The sequence below is a fragment of the Microcaecilia unicolor genome, chromosome 2 (genome assembly GCF_901765095.1).
Source record: "Microcaecilia unicolor chromosome 2, aMicUni1.1, whole genome shotgun sequence".
NCBI classification, from domain to species: Eukaryota; Metazoa; Chordata; class Amphibia; order Gymnophiona; family Siphonopidae; genus Microcaecilia; species Microcaecilia unicolor.
In genome coordinates this window covers 222,863,156-222,880,113 of record NC_044032.1, presented here as the reverse complement: position 1 = coordinate 222,880,113, position 16,958 = coordinate 222,863,156, and the positions used below count along the sequence as shown (strand labels likewise).

Here is a 16,958-nt window from a genome sequence, read left to right as displayed (position 1 = left end):
TGCTCACAGAAAGAAAAGAAAGTTGTACAGAGTACAAAAAAATACAAAAACAACAATTTTTGGTAATGTATTTCTTGGCCCTTGATGCTGCACAGGAATTTAGCAAAATTACTGGTTCAACTCTACAATGTTTATACAGCCCATACTGACTTTCAATAGTAAGGATATTGAAATATGTTTCTATATTGAAGATACTGGAAGAACAAAACTCTTACATACATCATCTGCATATTCTTTATTTTCAAACATGTGCATACAGTCGTTCACAATGACTTGCAGAATCTGCTGATTGTGGTCAATGCATTTCCGAATCCTGTCCAGGTGAGGAAGGAAGTCAGGAAGTAGTTTCTGTTGGTTGTCGGGAAGAGATCTGAACTGTCTCTCTGTTCGGTCCACTCGTTCGTGAATACTAGTTCTAGAAAATTTTAAAAATAAATAAAATAAAAAAGTTAATCTCTGCCAAGTTAACACATTTCTTTAAACACCAGATTAAACCAAAATGTTTTATCAATTAAAAAAAAGTGAACTATAGAGGGACCAAAATATTGGCCTCAATTGCAATTATAAACCAAATTTCAATTTGAAAGAAAAAAAAAAAAAGATATATATATATATATATATATACACACACACATACAAATCAACTTACGCATCCAGTTTTTCCTGCATAAGCACACAACTGTGGAACGCATTACCAAAAGCCTTGAAAACTACGAACGACCACCTAAACTTCCGGAAAACACTAAAAACTAACCTGTTTAAAAAGGCATACCCTACCGATCCAACATAAATGCCTGATCTCTGTAACACAACAAAACTAAAGAACGTAATGGATATAACACAACTCTTTCATTGTACGATTCCCTAGTGTGGCTGTGCCACATTAACTTTATCTTACCACAACATCCCTTTGTATTTGTTTACACCGGAGTCTGTAACGCCTCTCTGGTACTATGTAAGCCACATTGAGCTTACAAATAGGTGGGAAAATGTGGGATATAAATGTAACAAATAAATAAAATACACACACACACACAGTTGAAACAGGAAAAGATGTCTCAGTTACAAAGTTGCTGAGAGATGAGGGAGAGTACTAGGATTGTTCATTTTATGGTGCCTGGTTGTATACAAGTCAAATGAAATCTTTCTTTGAAGAACAGCATACATGACAAACCCAACAGCCAAAAAGGCTGTAAGCATCTCATAAGCTTTCAGTGAATGGTAACTAACAGCAGTGGTTCCTAAGTTAACAACTCCAGTCCCTTACAAAAATCTCCACATTTGTCATGTTTCACATTCTGCAGTCTAAACAAACACAATTTAATATGCAATAACTTTTTGTTCACTGATCTACACAAAATTATCATCCATACTTTCAATGTGAAAGATTAACAGAAATAAAAAGACTAAGAAATCAGTATTAATGCTAATGAACAGTGTGAGATATTTACATTATAGAGAAACTAACTATACAGAGTAAGAGAAAACAGCTTAACTTCTATGAGAATTTGGTCACTTAGAGGTCTTTGGGGGACAACAGGGTTAAGCGTGCCTAGAAAAAAGTGAACTAAGCTAGAGAGGTCTCCAGATGACATAAGGTAACATAGTAAATACAGCAGATAAAGACCTGAACAATCCATCTAGTCTGCCCAACAAGATAAACTCATTTTACATGGTATGTGATGCTTTATATGTATACCCAAGTTTGATTTGTCCCCGTCTTTCTCAGGACACAGACTGTGAAAGTCTGCCCAGCACTTTTCCTGTACTAAAAGTTCTGAAGCTAATGTCGAAGCCCTTAATATTTACACTCTAGCCCATCCATATCTATTCAGCCATGATCAGGGTGCAGACCATAGAAGTCCGTCCAGCATTGGTTTTACTCTCCAATTACCAGCGTCGCCACCCAATCTCTGCTAAGATTCTGTAGATCCATTCCTTCTAAACAGGATTCCTTTGTGTTTATCCCACGCATGTTTGAATTCCATTACCGTTTTCATCTCCACCACCTCCTGCGGGAGGGAATTCCATGTATCCACCACCCTTTCCGTGAAAAAATACTTCCTGACATTACCCCTGAGTCTGCCCCCTTCAACCTCAATTCATGTTCTCTAGTTCTACCACCTTTTCATCTCCAGAACAGGTTCGTTTGCAGATTAATACCCTTCAAATATTTGAACATCTGTATCATATCACCCCTGTTTCTCCTTTCCTCCAAGGTATACGTGTTCAGGTAGGCAAGTCTCTCCTTGTACGGTTTGCAACGCAAATCCCATACCATTTTTGTAGCTTTTCTTTGCACTGTTTCCAGTCTTTTTACGTCTTTAGCAAGATACAGCCTCCAAAACTGAACACAATTCTCCATCACTGGTTATGCCACTGTTTAGCAAAATTTTTACTGTTTAATAATTTTCATTTAGATAATAAAACTTCAAAAGGAGACCTAGGATACAGTACAGTGTCAAGTGTATGCTCCCTAATGCAATTCAAAACTGGTCTTGCCTATAATTAATCATCTGTATAACTACATGAAAAACTTACGTGGAGCCATCTTTCAATAAAAAGGAGTTCTTACTATTAAAATGAGCAAGAAACTAGAAAGCCTTGATTGCTGTCTTCTCACCCTTCCACAATTAGTTCAGTGGGCTTTTTACAAAGGCATGCTAACGTTTTTCGTGTGCGCTAAAAATAAGCATGTGCTAAATGCTAGAGATGCCCATATATTCCTATGGGCGTCTCTAGCAAAATGCTACAGCGTCTATGTAAAAGATCCCCTCAGTTTCCAAAAATTCTATTCATAACTTACATTCCTCTACATCTCTGAAGGATTCAGTGCAGATTACAGGAGAAGAGACATCTTAGTTAAATGGAATTACAAACATTACATTAGTAAACTTAAGTCAAACTGAATTTATATCTGAAAACATTAACATCTTCAGCTGCTTCCTAAATAATAAGTATTGATAGAACTAACCTGATGTATATTATTCCAAATATTTACTCCTAGATAATGAAAGGAATTAATCAAATAGCTCTTAATCTGAACTCCATTAAAATTTGGAAACATCAAAGAATTAGGATAAAGAACTTCACCCTGTAAACAATTGCCTTAAAGTGTATATAAATTATAGAGCCCAACTGGGATCAATCACAGTATTAGAGCCGATTCAAATTCTCCTGGATGAAGACTCAACCAGTTTCTGTCCTACAATGTGAATCTGAAGCAAAGAGGTAAACATGCCTAACGAGGAGTTGCTGAAAACCGCCGTTCCGCAGAGGTTGAGCCCCTAGGTGCGGATGGCCTGCAGGACTTACGAGACGGAGCAAGACGCGGGGTGGTGAACGTAACAGCCAGGCAGGCAGCAGGCAAGAGAGTGATCCAGGTACAGGCGAAGTCAATAGGCAGGCAGCAGGCAAGGGAGTAATCCAGGAACAGGCAATGTAAACAGGCAAGCAGCAGGTATAGGCAATGTCAATAGGCAAACAACAGGCAAGAGAGTAATCCAGGCACAGGTAAACAGAGTAATCCAGGTACAGGCAAAGTCAGTAGGCAGGCAGCAGGCAAGAGAATAATCCAGCTACAGGCAAAGTCAGCAACGAGGGACAAAGTAGAGAAGGAGACCACTACTGAGCAAGTAACACCTACCAAAGTAGAAGCCGAAGCATGGAGTCCAGGAAGAGCTCAGCTGATAAAGTGCTGGCGTCTGACATCAGCAGGGACCAGCAGGGAGGAGCACAGCCATAGGACAAGAGCAGGGGAAGGAGGAACCAGAAGACCAATAGGAGAGAAGCAAGGGAAGCCAGGCAGAGAGAGAGCAGACTCCGGTGCGTGGAAGCAAAGCAATCAAGGAGCCTGCAACCAGAGAAGAACTACATGGCTAAGGGCTGTGCCAGTCAAGTGTGCGTGTCGATGCAACTCGAGGACGCTGCTTGCGTTGGGGTAGGAGACATGACACTTGCTTCTAACATTGTCCTGTCCGTAGCGGATCCCATTTCTCCACCTTGGCGGTTGTCCTGCGTTGTGCTTCCCCTACATCTTTCTGTGACAAAAATGAATCCTTGGTGAGAAGTTCAAACAGTATATTTCCAGACATTTAAACTAGAGAGTGGGGGTGACAATAGGAATCAAGGGAATTCAGAAAGCCACCACTAGCAAAAACATGATGGCAGTGGGGAAGGTAATAACCATCTAAACTCATTTAATAACACATGGAAAGCGATGAGCAAAAATGCTCATAGACTAAATAAAAAGGTTCAAGATTTGCAAACCCTGATATCTGAGGAAGACTTGGATATTGCTGCTATTACAGAGACATGGTTCAATGATTCTCATGAATGGGATGCGACCATACCGAGCTATAATCTTTTTAGGAAGGATAGGGAGGGCCGAAAATGTGGAGACTGGCACTGTATGTGAAAAATAATATCAGAGCGGCTGAAATGTAGGGAACTTGGGGAAAGAAGAGGCTATATGGATTCTTTTGAAAAGAGAAGATGGAACTTGTGTCCACACAGATGTTATCTACAGACCTCTAGCACAAATAGAGAAGCTGGACAAGGATCTTATCCAAGATATCCATAAGCTTGGAATGAAAGGGGAGGCACAACTGTTGGTAGATTTCAATTTGCCTGAAATAGATCGCAACATCCTATCAGCAGAAATGGAACGAAGCAGAGAGATCGTGGATGCCTGTCAAAGTGCTTTGCTCAGTCAAATAGTGACCAAACCCACAAGGGAAGGGTCAACACTGGATCTAGTGCTCACAAATGGAGGAAGAATTTCCAACGTCTGGGTGGGTGCCCATCTAGGAAATAGCGATCATCATACAATATGGTTTGATATGGAGACGCACAAAACGCACAAAACTCACAAGTACTGGATTTCAGACATGCTGATTTTGGTAAAATGTGGGAATACCTGAAGAAGGAGCTTACAGCAGGGGTAGGCACTGGAGAAGTGGACCTGCAGTTGTCCAAGCTGAATGCTGCTATAAATTTGGCAAAAGATCTTTATACAAGGAAAGTAAACAAAAACAAGAGAAACAGGAAGCCTATATGGTTCTCCAAACATGTGGTCGAAAAAATAAGGGCAACAAAGAAGCTGCATTCAAGAAATACAGAACGCAACAAGAGGATCACAGAAAAGATTAGCGGATTGAACTCAAAGAAGTGAAGAGGGAAATATGGCTAGCAAAAGCGCATGCAGAAGGAAAAAATGGCTAAAGATGCAAAGAAAGGCGACAAGACCCATTTCAGATATACTGAGGAAAGGAAAAAAGCTAGGAATGAAATTGGAAGACTGAAAGATGCTGAGAATAGCTCTGTGGACAGCAATGAGGATAAAGCAAATGTGCTAAACAAATACTTCTCATCGGTGTTCACGAAAGAGAATCCTGCAGGACTGCAGTCAGATGTCGAGAGTTTATCTGGGAATGGAGTGGATATTGCACCATTGATGGAAGAAAGTGTTTATAGACAACTTGAAAAGCTGAAAGTGGACAAAGCTATGTGGCCAGATGGACTACAACCCAGGATACTGAGGGAGTTCAGAGGTGTCAGGTGCCTTTGACCTCATTGATCATGAGTTGCTCTAGGCCTGTTGGACCAATTCAGACTGTGTGGGAAGGTTTACCAATGGTTCAGAGGTTTCCTAAAATCTAGATTGTTATCAGGTGAAGTTGTCAGGTTCTGTTTCACCATCTTGGTCTCCTGACTGTGGGGTGCCACAGAGCTCGCCACTATCTCCAATCCTGTTCAATATTATGATGGTTCTGTTAGGTGAAAGACTGGAGGCAGTGGGGTTCTGCATTTTCATTTATGCTGGATGACGTCACAATCTACATCTCTTTCAAGACTGGTCTTCCAGAAATTGTCCCCAAGATTAGGCTTCATCTCGATTTATTAGTCTCCTGGGCTTCCAAATTTAAATTTAAGTTAAATAGAGACAAGACTAAATTTCTTGTGCTAACCAGCCCCCTTGACCATACTGTATATAATAATTTTACCACTGACAACATGTCCTATGCCTAGACACCACGCTTAAGGTACTGGGCGTATTGACAATCACCTCTCGTTCGAGCCTCAGGTTTCCTCACTAGTGAAAAAATCCTTCAGGTCTCTGTGGAAACTGAGGAGAATCAGATCATATCTATTGCCTGACATCTTTAGACTGCTAGTTCAATCCTTGGTTTTAACTCAATTCCATCTATGCTGGATTTAAGGAGGGTGACCTAAAATGACTGCAAACGGCCCACAATACAGCAGCTAGACTTGTCCTCAAGGTATCACATTTTGATAGAGCCACTCTATTATTATACAAGCTGAACTGGCTACCCATTAAAGCCAGGAATAAAAGTTATGTATTTTTGTCTTTCAAATATTATATGACACTAGTAAAAAAGGCCTGTTTCTGTTTTAAAGGAAACGGGCGCTAGCAAGGTTTTCCTCGGAATGTGTATGTTTGAGAGTGACGTGGTGAGAGAGAGTGAATGTGCAAGTGTGTGTGTGTGTGTGACACAGAGAGAATGAGACTCTGTGTGAGTGTGTGTGTGAGAATGAGAGTATGTGCCAGGGTCCCCCCTCCCTCCCAGTTGCAGGGTCGTCATCCCCCCTCCCGGGTCTGTCTTGCAGTTGCAGGGGGTTCCCCCTCCCCCCCCTTCGAGTTGCAGGGTATGTATGTCTCCCCCCTCCTTTTGTCCTCCAGGTTTTAAGGCACTGTCTATCCAGCTGAAAGAGCTTTAGACTTGTTTCAGATGGAACAACATTTTAAAAACGACAATGTCAAGCAGCTGCAAGTTTTTGCTTGTTTTTCAGTGTATAGCAATGATGGCTGCGTAGGGGAGTGAAACAGAGATTAACCAATGGGCTTCATTGCTTACCGTAGACTTGCTTTGCTGACTTCCACTCCTGTCTATTGAACTTGCTGCAGCAACTCATAGGTTTGCAACCTTTGTTTAGAGTGAACGGGGTGACAGCTGCGCTGTAGTAGGAGTCACTCCTCTTTGCCTCCTCCGTCTTGCAAGTCGCCAGTGGACCCCGACCCCCGTCCTGAGCCGTCACCTGCCTCCTGCAGATTCGACACTCGCCACAGGCGCTCGCTCACCATGTCGCCGCCCTCCCTCTTCGTCCTCTCCGATTGAGGGCAGTTAGTGTGCACGGGTGGTTCGGGAGGTTCGCAGGCAGTGTGCAGCGATTCCTAGGCAGGGGGAGGAGTAGGGAAACACGCTCCGCGTGCTTCCCTACTCCTCCCCCTGCCTGGGTCGCTGTTTGCTACTGGCTGGGTCGCGGTTTCCCTGGGTCACTGTTTTCTGCTGGCTGGGTGGCGGTTTGTTGCTGGGCGTCGGGCTGGACTCAGAGGCGCAGCCAATCAGTGGCACTTCTTTCATGACGTCACTTTTATCTACTCCACTCCACTGAGTAGACCACCTCTGGCCGGAAGCCACGGTTCCAGGCAGCCTCAGAACGTTGGAGGTGAGAATTATTATATAGGATGACACCGGATTACATGCAGCCCCTAATAATTACTCCCCTATGCAATATAAGCTCAGGTTCTAAGGACTACCAAAGACTTCATCTTCCAGATTGCTAGACAGTGCATTATAAGTCAGTTCACTCTACTGACTTTAGATACCAGGGTGCTAAGTGGTGAAATTCACTGCCAATAGCAATCAAGGGTCATGTGTTTACTTGGTATTTCACAAAAGACTGAAAACTTTCCTCTTTGAGAAGTTTCTACCCATTGATGGTGTGTGATAAGATTATAACAGGCCATCAGTGGTTTATTATTTACTTCTTATTTGTATCTTATTTGTGCTATTCTGCTCTTACTTGATATTTTGTTTATGGTATTGTAAACCTTGCCTGTCGTTTTATTTATTGTAAGCCACATAGACCTCGAGTATGTTCAGAATAATGTGGGGTATAAATGTCAAAATAAATAAATACATTTTCTAGAGGGATTTCTTAAGGATTTAACAGATCTTTAGAGACAGGAGAGGTTCCACAGGATTAGAGACGAGAGGATCTGGTCCATCTTCACAAAAGCAGAGACAGGGAAGAAATGGGAAAATATAGGCCAGTAAGCCATATGTCAGTGGAGTTGCTGCTGAAAGAAAAGACAGTTAACTTTCTAGAACCCAGTGGTTTGCAGGATCTGAGGCAACATGGGAAAATCCTGCCATATGAATGATTGATTTCTTTGACTGGAGGATCAAAGAACTGGATGAAGGACATGTGCTAGATGTAATCTATTTGGATTTCAGCAAAGCCTTTGATATACTTCTCACAGAAGACTCATGAATAAGCTGAGAGAGCTGAACTTAGGACCCAAAGTGGTAAATTGGATTGGAAACTGGTTGACCGATAGGCGGCAGAGGGTGGTGGTAAATGGAATCCGCTTGGAGTAAAGAAAGACGAGTAGTGGAGTGCCTCAGAGGTTGGTTCTGAGGACAATTCTGTTTAATATATTTATGAGAGACACTGCTGAAGGGCGAAAATGAAAGTTTGCCATTTTGCAGATGACACAAAGATAGACAATAGAATGGATACCTCAGAGGGAGTACAAACCATGAGAAGAGATATCCAAAAATCAGAAGAATGATCAGTTCTGATGGTTAAAATGTAATGCCAAGAAGTGCAGAGTGATGCACTTGTGGTACAGAAATCCAAAAGAGTTGTACCAGATCTGAAGAGAGAGACTGATAATCACAGCTCAGGAGAGACACCTTGAGATGATGGTGCTTGAAGATTTCAAGGTGACGAAACAACATGACAAGGTGTAGGCCATTGCCAGAAGGATGCTAAGCTGCATCGAGAGAGGTATAACCAGCAGAGAAAGGAAGTATTGATGGCCCCTGTACAAGTCATTGGTGAGACCCCACTTGGAATATTGTATTCAGTTTTGGAGGTCGTATCTTGCTAAGGATGTAAAAAGTCTTGAAGTGCTTCAGAGAAAAGAGACAAAAATGGTATGGGTTTGCGTTGTAAGACGTATGAGGAGAGACTTGAGGACCTGAACATGCATACCCTGGAGGAAAGGAGAGATGGGGCGATACAACACAGACATTCAAATATTTGAAAGGTATTAAATTTACAAACAAATTTCTTTCCAGAGATGGAGAGGTGGTAGAACTAAAGGAATGAATTGAAGTTGAAGGGGGACCGACTCAGGAATATCAGGAATGTTTTTCAGGGAAAGGGTGGTAGATACCTGGAATGCCCTCCCGCGGGAGGTGGTACAGATGAAAACAGTAACAGAATTCATAAATGTGTGGGATAAACACAAAGGAATTCTGTACAGAAGGCATGGAACCAAACAAGCTTAGCGGTAATTAGATGGCAACAACAGTAATTGGAAAGCAAAGCCAGACTTCTACAGTCTGTGCCATGATCGTGGCTGGACAGATTCAGCTTCAGTAACTGGAGAACAAGGCTCGTGCCAGGCAGACTTCTACAGTCCGTGCCCTGAAAATGGCAAGGACAAATCAAGATCAAGTATATGTATGTGGTATCATAGCATACCTTACACGGAGTTTATCTTGTCGGGCAGACTGGATAGACCGTACAGTTATCTATCTGCCATCATCTACTATGTTAATATGTTATAAATGACCTTGAGATGGGACTAACTAGTGAGGTAATTAAATCTGTTGATGATACAAAGTTATTCAAAGTTGTTAGATCGCAAGAGGATTGTGAAAAATTGCAAGAGGACCTTACAAGACAGGAAGACTGGCTATCCAAATGGCAGATGACATTTAATGTGAGCAAGTGCAAAGTGATACATGTAGGAAAGAGGAACCCAAACTATAGCTACGTGATGCAGTTCCACAATAGGAATCACTGACCAGGAAAAGGATCTAGGTGTAATTGTAGATGATACGTTGAAACCCTCTGCTCAGTGTGCAGTGGCAACTAAGAAAGCAAATAGAATGTCAGGAATTATTAAGAAAGGAATGAAAAACAAAAATGAGAATATTTGAATGTTTTTGTATTTCTCCATTTTGGTCGCTCTTGAACCTTTTCCAATTCCACTATCCAGCTTATTTTCGAAAGAGAAAAACGCCTATAGTGCGACCTAAATCGGGAGATAGACGTTTGTCTCGCAAAGGCGCCCAAATCGGTATAATCGAAAGCCGATTTTGGGTGTTTCCAACTGCACTCCGTCGCGGAAACGAATAAAGTTGATGGGGGCGTGTCGGAGGCTGAACTGGGGCGTGGTTATCAGCCGAGGAGAGATGGGCATCTTTAGCTAATAATCGGAAAAAAAAAAGGCGTTTTTACCGCGATTTTGGGTCACTTTTTTTGGACCCTTTTTTTTCACGAACAAGTCCCAAAAAAAGTGCTCCAACTGCCCAGATGACCACTGGAGGGAATCGGGGATGACCTCCCCGGACTCCCCCAGTGGTCACTAACCCCCTCCCACCAAAAAACCCCCACTTTAAAAACTTTTTTTCCAGCCTGTATGCCAGCCTCAAATGCCGTACCCACCTCCATGACAGCAGAATGTGTTCGATCCTCTCACAGCCTTTCCCTGGGTCAGATGTGGCTCTCGGGTGCACTACAGGGTCACATCAGCATTGCATTGTGGTGGGTGTAGGGTATTGGGCTCCGTGATTTCATTAAGCGAATGCTACATACCTGTAGAAGGTATTCTCCGAGGACAGCAGGCTGATTGTTCTCACTGATGGGTGACGTCCACGGCAGCCCCTCCAATCGGAAACTTCACTAGCAAAGTCCTTTGCTAGCCCTCGCGCGCCCGCGCGCATGCGCGGCCGTCTTCCCGCCCGAAACCGGCTCGAGCCGGCCAGTCCAGTATGTAGCAAGACAATACACTTCAAGGGAAGACACAACTCCAAAGGGGAGGCGGGCGGGTTGGTGAGAACAATCAGCCTGCTGTCCTCGGAGAATACCTTCTACAGGTATGTAGCATTCGCTTTCTCCGAGGACAAGCAGGCTGCTTGTTCTCACTGATGGGGTATCCCTAGCCCCCAGGCTCACTCAAAACAACAACATTGGTCAATTGGGCCTCGCAACGGCGAGGCCATAACTGAGATTGACCTAAAAAATTTACCAACTAACTGAGAGTGTAGCCTGGAACAGAACAAACAGGGCCCTCGGGGGGTGGAGTTGGATCCTAAAGCCCAAACAGGTTCTGAAGAACTGACTGCCCGAACCGACTGTCGCGTCGGGTATCCTGCTGCAGGCAGTAATGGGATGTGAATGTGTGGACAGAAGCCCACGTCGCAGCTTTGCAAATTTCTTCAATGGAGGCTGACTTCAAGTGGGCTACCGACGCAGCCATGGCTCTAACATTATGAGCCGTGACATGACCCTCAAGAGCCAGCCCCGCCTGGGCGTAAGTGAAGGAAATGCAATCTGCTAGCCAATTGGATATGGTGCGTTTCCCTACAGCCACTCCCCTCCTATTGGGATCAAAAGAAACAAACAATTGGGCGGACTGTCTGTGGGGCTGTGTCCGCTCCAGGTAGAAGGCCAATGCTCTCTTGCAGTCCAATGTGTGCAGCTGACGTTCAGCAGGGCAGGAATGAGGACGGGGAAAGAATGTTGGCAAGACAATTGACTGGTTCAGATGGAACTCCGACACGACCTTTGGCAGGAACTTAGGGTGAGTGCGGAGGACTACTCTGTTGTGATGAAATTTAGTGTAAGGGGCCTGGGCTACCAGGGCCTGAAGCTCACTGACTCTACGAGCCGAAGTAACTGCCACCAAGAAAATGACCTTCCAGGTCAAGTACTTCGGATGGCATGAATCCAGTGGCTCAAAAGGAGGTTTCATCAGCTGGGTGAGAACGACATTGAGATCCCATGACACTGTAGGAGGCTTGACAGGGGGCTTTGACAAAAGCAAACCTCTCATGAAGCGAACAACTAAAGGCTGTCCTGAGATCGGCTTACCTTCCACTTGGTAATGGTATGCACTGATTGCACTAAGGTGAACTCTTACGGAGTTGGTCTTCAGACCAGACTCAGACAAGTGCAGAAGGTATTCAAGCAGGGTCTGTGTAGGACAAGAGCGAGGATCTAGGGCCTTGCTGTCACACCAGACGGCAAACCTCCTCCAATGAAAGAAGTAACTTCTCTTAGTGGAGTCTTTCCTGGAAGCAAGCAAGATGCGGGAGACACCCTCTGGCAGACCCAAAGAGGCAAAGTCTACGCCCTCAACATCCAGGCCGTGAGAGCCAGGGACCGGAGGTTGGGATGCAGAAGAGCCCCTTCGTCCTGCGTGATGAGGGTCGGAAAACACTCCAATCTCCACGGTTCTTCGGAGGATAACTCCAGAAGAAGGGGGAACCAGATCTGACGCGGCCAAAAAGGAGCAATCAGAATCATGGTGCCTCGGTCTTGCTTGAGTTTCAACAAAGTCTTCCCCAACAGAGGGATGGGAGGATAAGCATACAGGAGGCCCTCCCCCCAATCCAGGAGGAAGGCATCCGACGCCAGTCTGCCGTGGGCCTGAAGCCTGGAACAGAACTGAGGGACCTTGTGGTTCACTTGAGATGCGAAGAGATCCACCAGGGGGGGCCCCACGCCTGGAAGATCTGTCTCATCACCCGGGAATTGAGCGACCACTCGTGAGGTTGCATAATCCTGCTCAACCTGTCGGCCAGACTGTTGTTTACGCCTGCCAGATATGTGGCTTGGAGCACCATGCCCTGACGGCGAGCCCAGAGCCACATGCTGACGGCTTCCTGACACAGGGGGCGAGAACCGGTGCCCCCCTGCTTGTTGACATAGTACATGGCAACCTGATTGTCTGTCTGAATTTGGATAATTTGGTGGGACAGCCGATCTCTGAAAGCCTTCAGAGCGTTCCAGATCGCTCGCAACTCCAGAAGATTGATCTGTAGATCGCTTTCTTGGAGGGACCACCTTCCTTGGGTGTGAAGCCCATCGACATGAGCTCCCCATCCCAGGAGAGACGCATCCGTGGTCAGCACTTTTGTGGCTGAGGAATTTGGAAGGGACGTCCCAGAGTCAAATTGGAGCAAATCGTCCACCAATACAGGGATTCGAGAAAACTCGTGGACAGGTGGATCACGTCCTCTAGACCCCCAGCGGCCTGATACCACTGGGAGGCTAGGGTCCATTGAGCAGATCTCATGTGAAGGCGGGCCATGGGAGTCACATGAACTGTGGAGGCCATGTGGCCCAGCAATCTCAACATCTGCCGAGCTGTGATCTGCTGGGACGCTCGCACCCGCGAGACGAGGGACAACAAGTTGTTGGCCCTCGCCTCTGGGAGATAGGCGCGAGCCGTCCGAGAATCCAGCAGGGCTCCGATGAATTCGTGTTTCTGCACTGGGAGAAGATGGGACTTTGGGTAATTTATCACAAACCCCAGTAGCTCCAGGAGGCGAATAGTCATCTGCATGGACTGCAGGGCTCCTGCCTCGGATGTGTTCTTCACCAGCCAATCGTCGAGATATGGGAACACGTGCACCCCCAGCCTGCGAAGCGCCGCTGCTACCACAGCTAGGCACTTTGTGAACACCCTGGGCGCAGAGGCGAGCCCAAAGGGTAGCACACAGTACTGGAAGTGGCGTGTGCCCAGCTGAAATCGCAGATACTGTCTGTGAGCTGGCAGTATCGGGATGTGTGTGTAGGCATCCTTCAAGTCCAGAGAGCATAGCCAATCGTTTTGCTGAATCATGGGGAGAAGGGTGCCCAGGGAAAGCATCCTGAACTTTTCTTTTACGAGATATTTGTTCAGGGCCCTTAGGTCTAGGATGGGACGCATCCCCCCTGTTTTCTTTTCCACAAGGAAGTACCTGGAATAGAATCCCAGCCCTTCTTGCCCGGATGGCACGGGCTCGACCGCATTGGCGCTGAGAAGGGCGGAGAGTTCCTCTGCAAGTACCTGCTTGTGCTGGAAGCTGTAGGACTGAGCTCCCGGTGGACAATTTGGAGGTTTTGAGGCCAAATTGAGGGTGTATCCTTGCCGGACTATTTGGAGAACCCACTGATCGGAGGTTATGAGAGGCCACCTTTGGTGAAAAGCTTTCAACCTCCCTCCGACAGGCAGGTCGCCCGGCACTGACACTTGGATGTCGGCTATGCTCTGCTGGAGCCAGTCAAAAGCTCGCCCCTTGCTTTTGCTGGGGAGCCGCGGGGCCTTGCTGAGTCGCACGCTGCTGACGAGAGCGAGCGCGCTGGGGCTTAGCCTGGGCCGCAGGCTGTCGGGAAGGAGGATTGTACCTACGCTTGCCAGAAGTATAGGGAACAGTCTTCCTTCCCCCGAAAAATCGTCTACCTGTAGAGGTAGAAGCTGAAGGCTGCCGGCGGGCGAACTTGTCGAATGCGGTGTCCCGCTGGTGGAGAGACTCTACCACCTGTTCGACTTTTTCGCCAAAAATGTTATCCGCACGGCAAGGCGAGTCCGCAATCCGCTGCTGGATTCTATTCTCCAGGTCGGCGGCACGCAGCCATGAGAGCCTGCGCATCACCACACCTTGAGCAGCGGCCCTGGACGCAACATCAAAAGTGTCATAAACTCCTCTGGCCAGGAATTTTCTGCACGCCTTCAGCTGCCTGACCACCTCCTGAAAAGGCTTGGCTTGCTCAGGGGGAAGAGCATCAACCAAGCCCGCCAACTGTCGCACATTGTTCCGCATGTGTATGCTCGTGTAGAGCTGGTAAGACTGGATCTTGGACACGAGCATAGAGGAATGGTAGGCCTTCCTCCCAAAGGAGTCTAAGGTTCTAGCGTCCTTGCCCGGGGGCGCCGAAGCATGTTCCCTAGAACTCTTAGCCTTCTTTAGGGCCAAATCCACAACTCCAGAGTCATGAGGCAACTGAGTGCGCATCAGCTCTGGGTCCCCATGGATCCGGTACTGGGACTCGATCTTCTTGGGAATGTGGGGATTAGTTAATGGCTTGGTCCAGTTCGCAAGCAATGTCTTCTTCAGGACATGGTGCAAGGGAACAGTGGACGCTTCCTTAGGTGGAGAAGGATAGTCCAGGAGCTCAAACATTTCAGCCCTGGGCTCGTCCTCCACAACCACCGGGAAGGGGATGGCCGTAGACATCTCCCGGACAAAGGAGGCAAAAGACAGACTCTCGGGAGGAGAAAGCTGTCTCTCAGGAGAGGGAGTGGGATCAGACGGAAGACCCTCAGACTCCTCGTCAGAGAAATATCTGGGATCTTCCTCTTCCTCCCACGAGGCCTCACCCTCGGTGTCAGACACAAGCTCACGGACCTGTGTCTGCAACCTCGCCCTGCTCGACTCCGTGGAACCCCGTCCACGATGGGGGCGTCGAGAGGTAGACTCCCTCGCCCGCATCGGCGAAGCTCCCTCCGCCGACGTAGTCGGGGAGCCTTCCTGGGAGGTGGCCGCGGTCGGCACCGCACGCGGTACCGACGTCGGGGACCTCAACCTGGGCGATGGGCCAGCCGGCGCCACGCTCGACGGTACCGGAGGCGCAAGCACCGCCGGTACCGGAGGGGTAGGGCGCAACAGCTCTCCCAGAATCTCTGGGAGAACGGCCCGGAGGCTCTCGTTTAGAGTGGCTGCAGAGAAAGGCTGAGAGGTCGATGCAGGCGTCGACGTCAGTACCTGTTCCGAGCGTGGAGGCTGTTCCGGGCTGTCCAGAGCGGAGCGCATCGACACCTCCTGAACAGAGGGTGAGCGGTCCTCTCGCTGCCGATGCCTGCTGGGTGCCGACTCCCTCGGCGACCCAGAGCTCTCGGTGCCGACACGGGGAGGAGACCGGTGTCGATGCTTCTTCGACTTCTTCCGAAGCATGTCACCGGAGCTCCCCGGCACCGACGAGGAGGACGTCGAATCCATCCGTCGCTTCCTCGGGGCCGAGACTGAAGAAGGTCGATCTCGGGGGGGCTGTACCGCAGGAGCCCTCAGGGTAGGAGGAGACCCACCCGAGGGCTCACCGCCACCAGCAGGGGAATGGACAGCCCTCACCTGCACTCCACCCGATGCACCACCGTCCGACATCAGTAGACGAGGTCCTGGTACCACCGACGTCGATGCAGCTATCCGATGTCTCGGCGCCGATGCAGAGGCCCGATGCCTCGATGCACTCGATGCAGGGGCGGCCGAGGAAGATGGTCTGGACGCTGACGACGTCGATGCACTCGAGGATCCCGGTGCCGATGCCGACGAAGAGCCCGAGAACAACACGTTCCACTGGGCTAGTCTCGCTACCTGAGTCCGCCTTTGAAGCAGGGAACACAGACTACAGTTCTGAGGGCGGTGCTCGGCCCCCAGACACTGAAGACACGACGAGTGTCGATCAGTGAGCGAGATAACCCGGGCGCACTGGGTGCACTTCTTGAAGCCGCTGGAAGGCTTCGATGTCATGGGCGGAAAAATCACGCCGGCGAAATCAAAAGCCGAAATGGCGGAATTTGAAGCACCAAAATTTAGAGGGAGAAAAAATCTCGACCGAGGCCGAAAAGAGGCCTTCCCCGACGACGAAAGAAAACTTACCGGGGCAAAAAAGCTGGAAGTACGGGGAGGATTTACACGAAACCCGGAGCACTTCCCGACTAAGGTAAAGCTTTCCCGAAGGAAAAAAACACGCTCAAAACAAATTGGACGCGCGAGGTCGACTTTCCGGGGCTCGACACGGCGAAAACACGACCGTACCGAGTGCGGACAAAAGAAGACTGGCCGGCTCGAGCCGGTTTCGGGCGGGAAGACGGCCGCGCATGCGCGGTGCGCGCGGGCGCGCGAGGGCTAGCAAAGGACTTTGCTAGTGAAGTTTCCGATTGGAGGGGCTGCCGTGGACGTCACCCATCAGTGAGAACAAGCAGCCTGCTTGTCCTCGGAGAAGCTTGTGTTACAGTCTCACGATGTTGGTAGTTGGTAGGCTCTTCTCCCATGGTGCTTTTCCTACAGCCTACTGGGTCAGAGTGTGCCCTGTTGTGTTTCCTGTTGTAGTCCATGCGGTAGTGGTCATTTTTGTAAGCCAGTTTTAGT

General features: G+C 47.6%; 1 protein-coding gene across 2 annotated transcripts in view; it reads right to left on the bottom strand.

Moving 5' to 3' along the window:
- CARNMT1 (carnosine N-methyltransferase 1) overlaps positions 1–16,958 on the bottom strand; it is an 80,927-nt gene that overhangs the window by 56,480 nt on the left and 7,489 nt on the right. For both annotated transcript variants that reach the window (XM_030193728.1, XM_030193729.1), the window contains exon 2: positions 220–415. In XM_030193728.1, the coding sequence (XP_030049588.1) occupies positions 220–415 (196 nt within the window). The remainder of the gene's footprint in view (positions 1–219; positions 416–16,958) is intronic.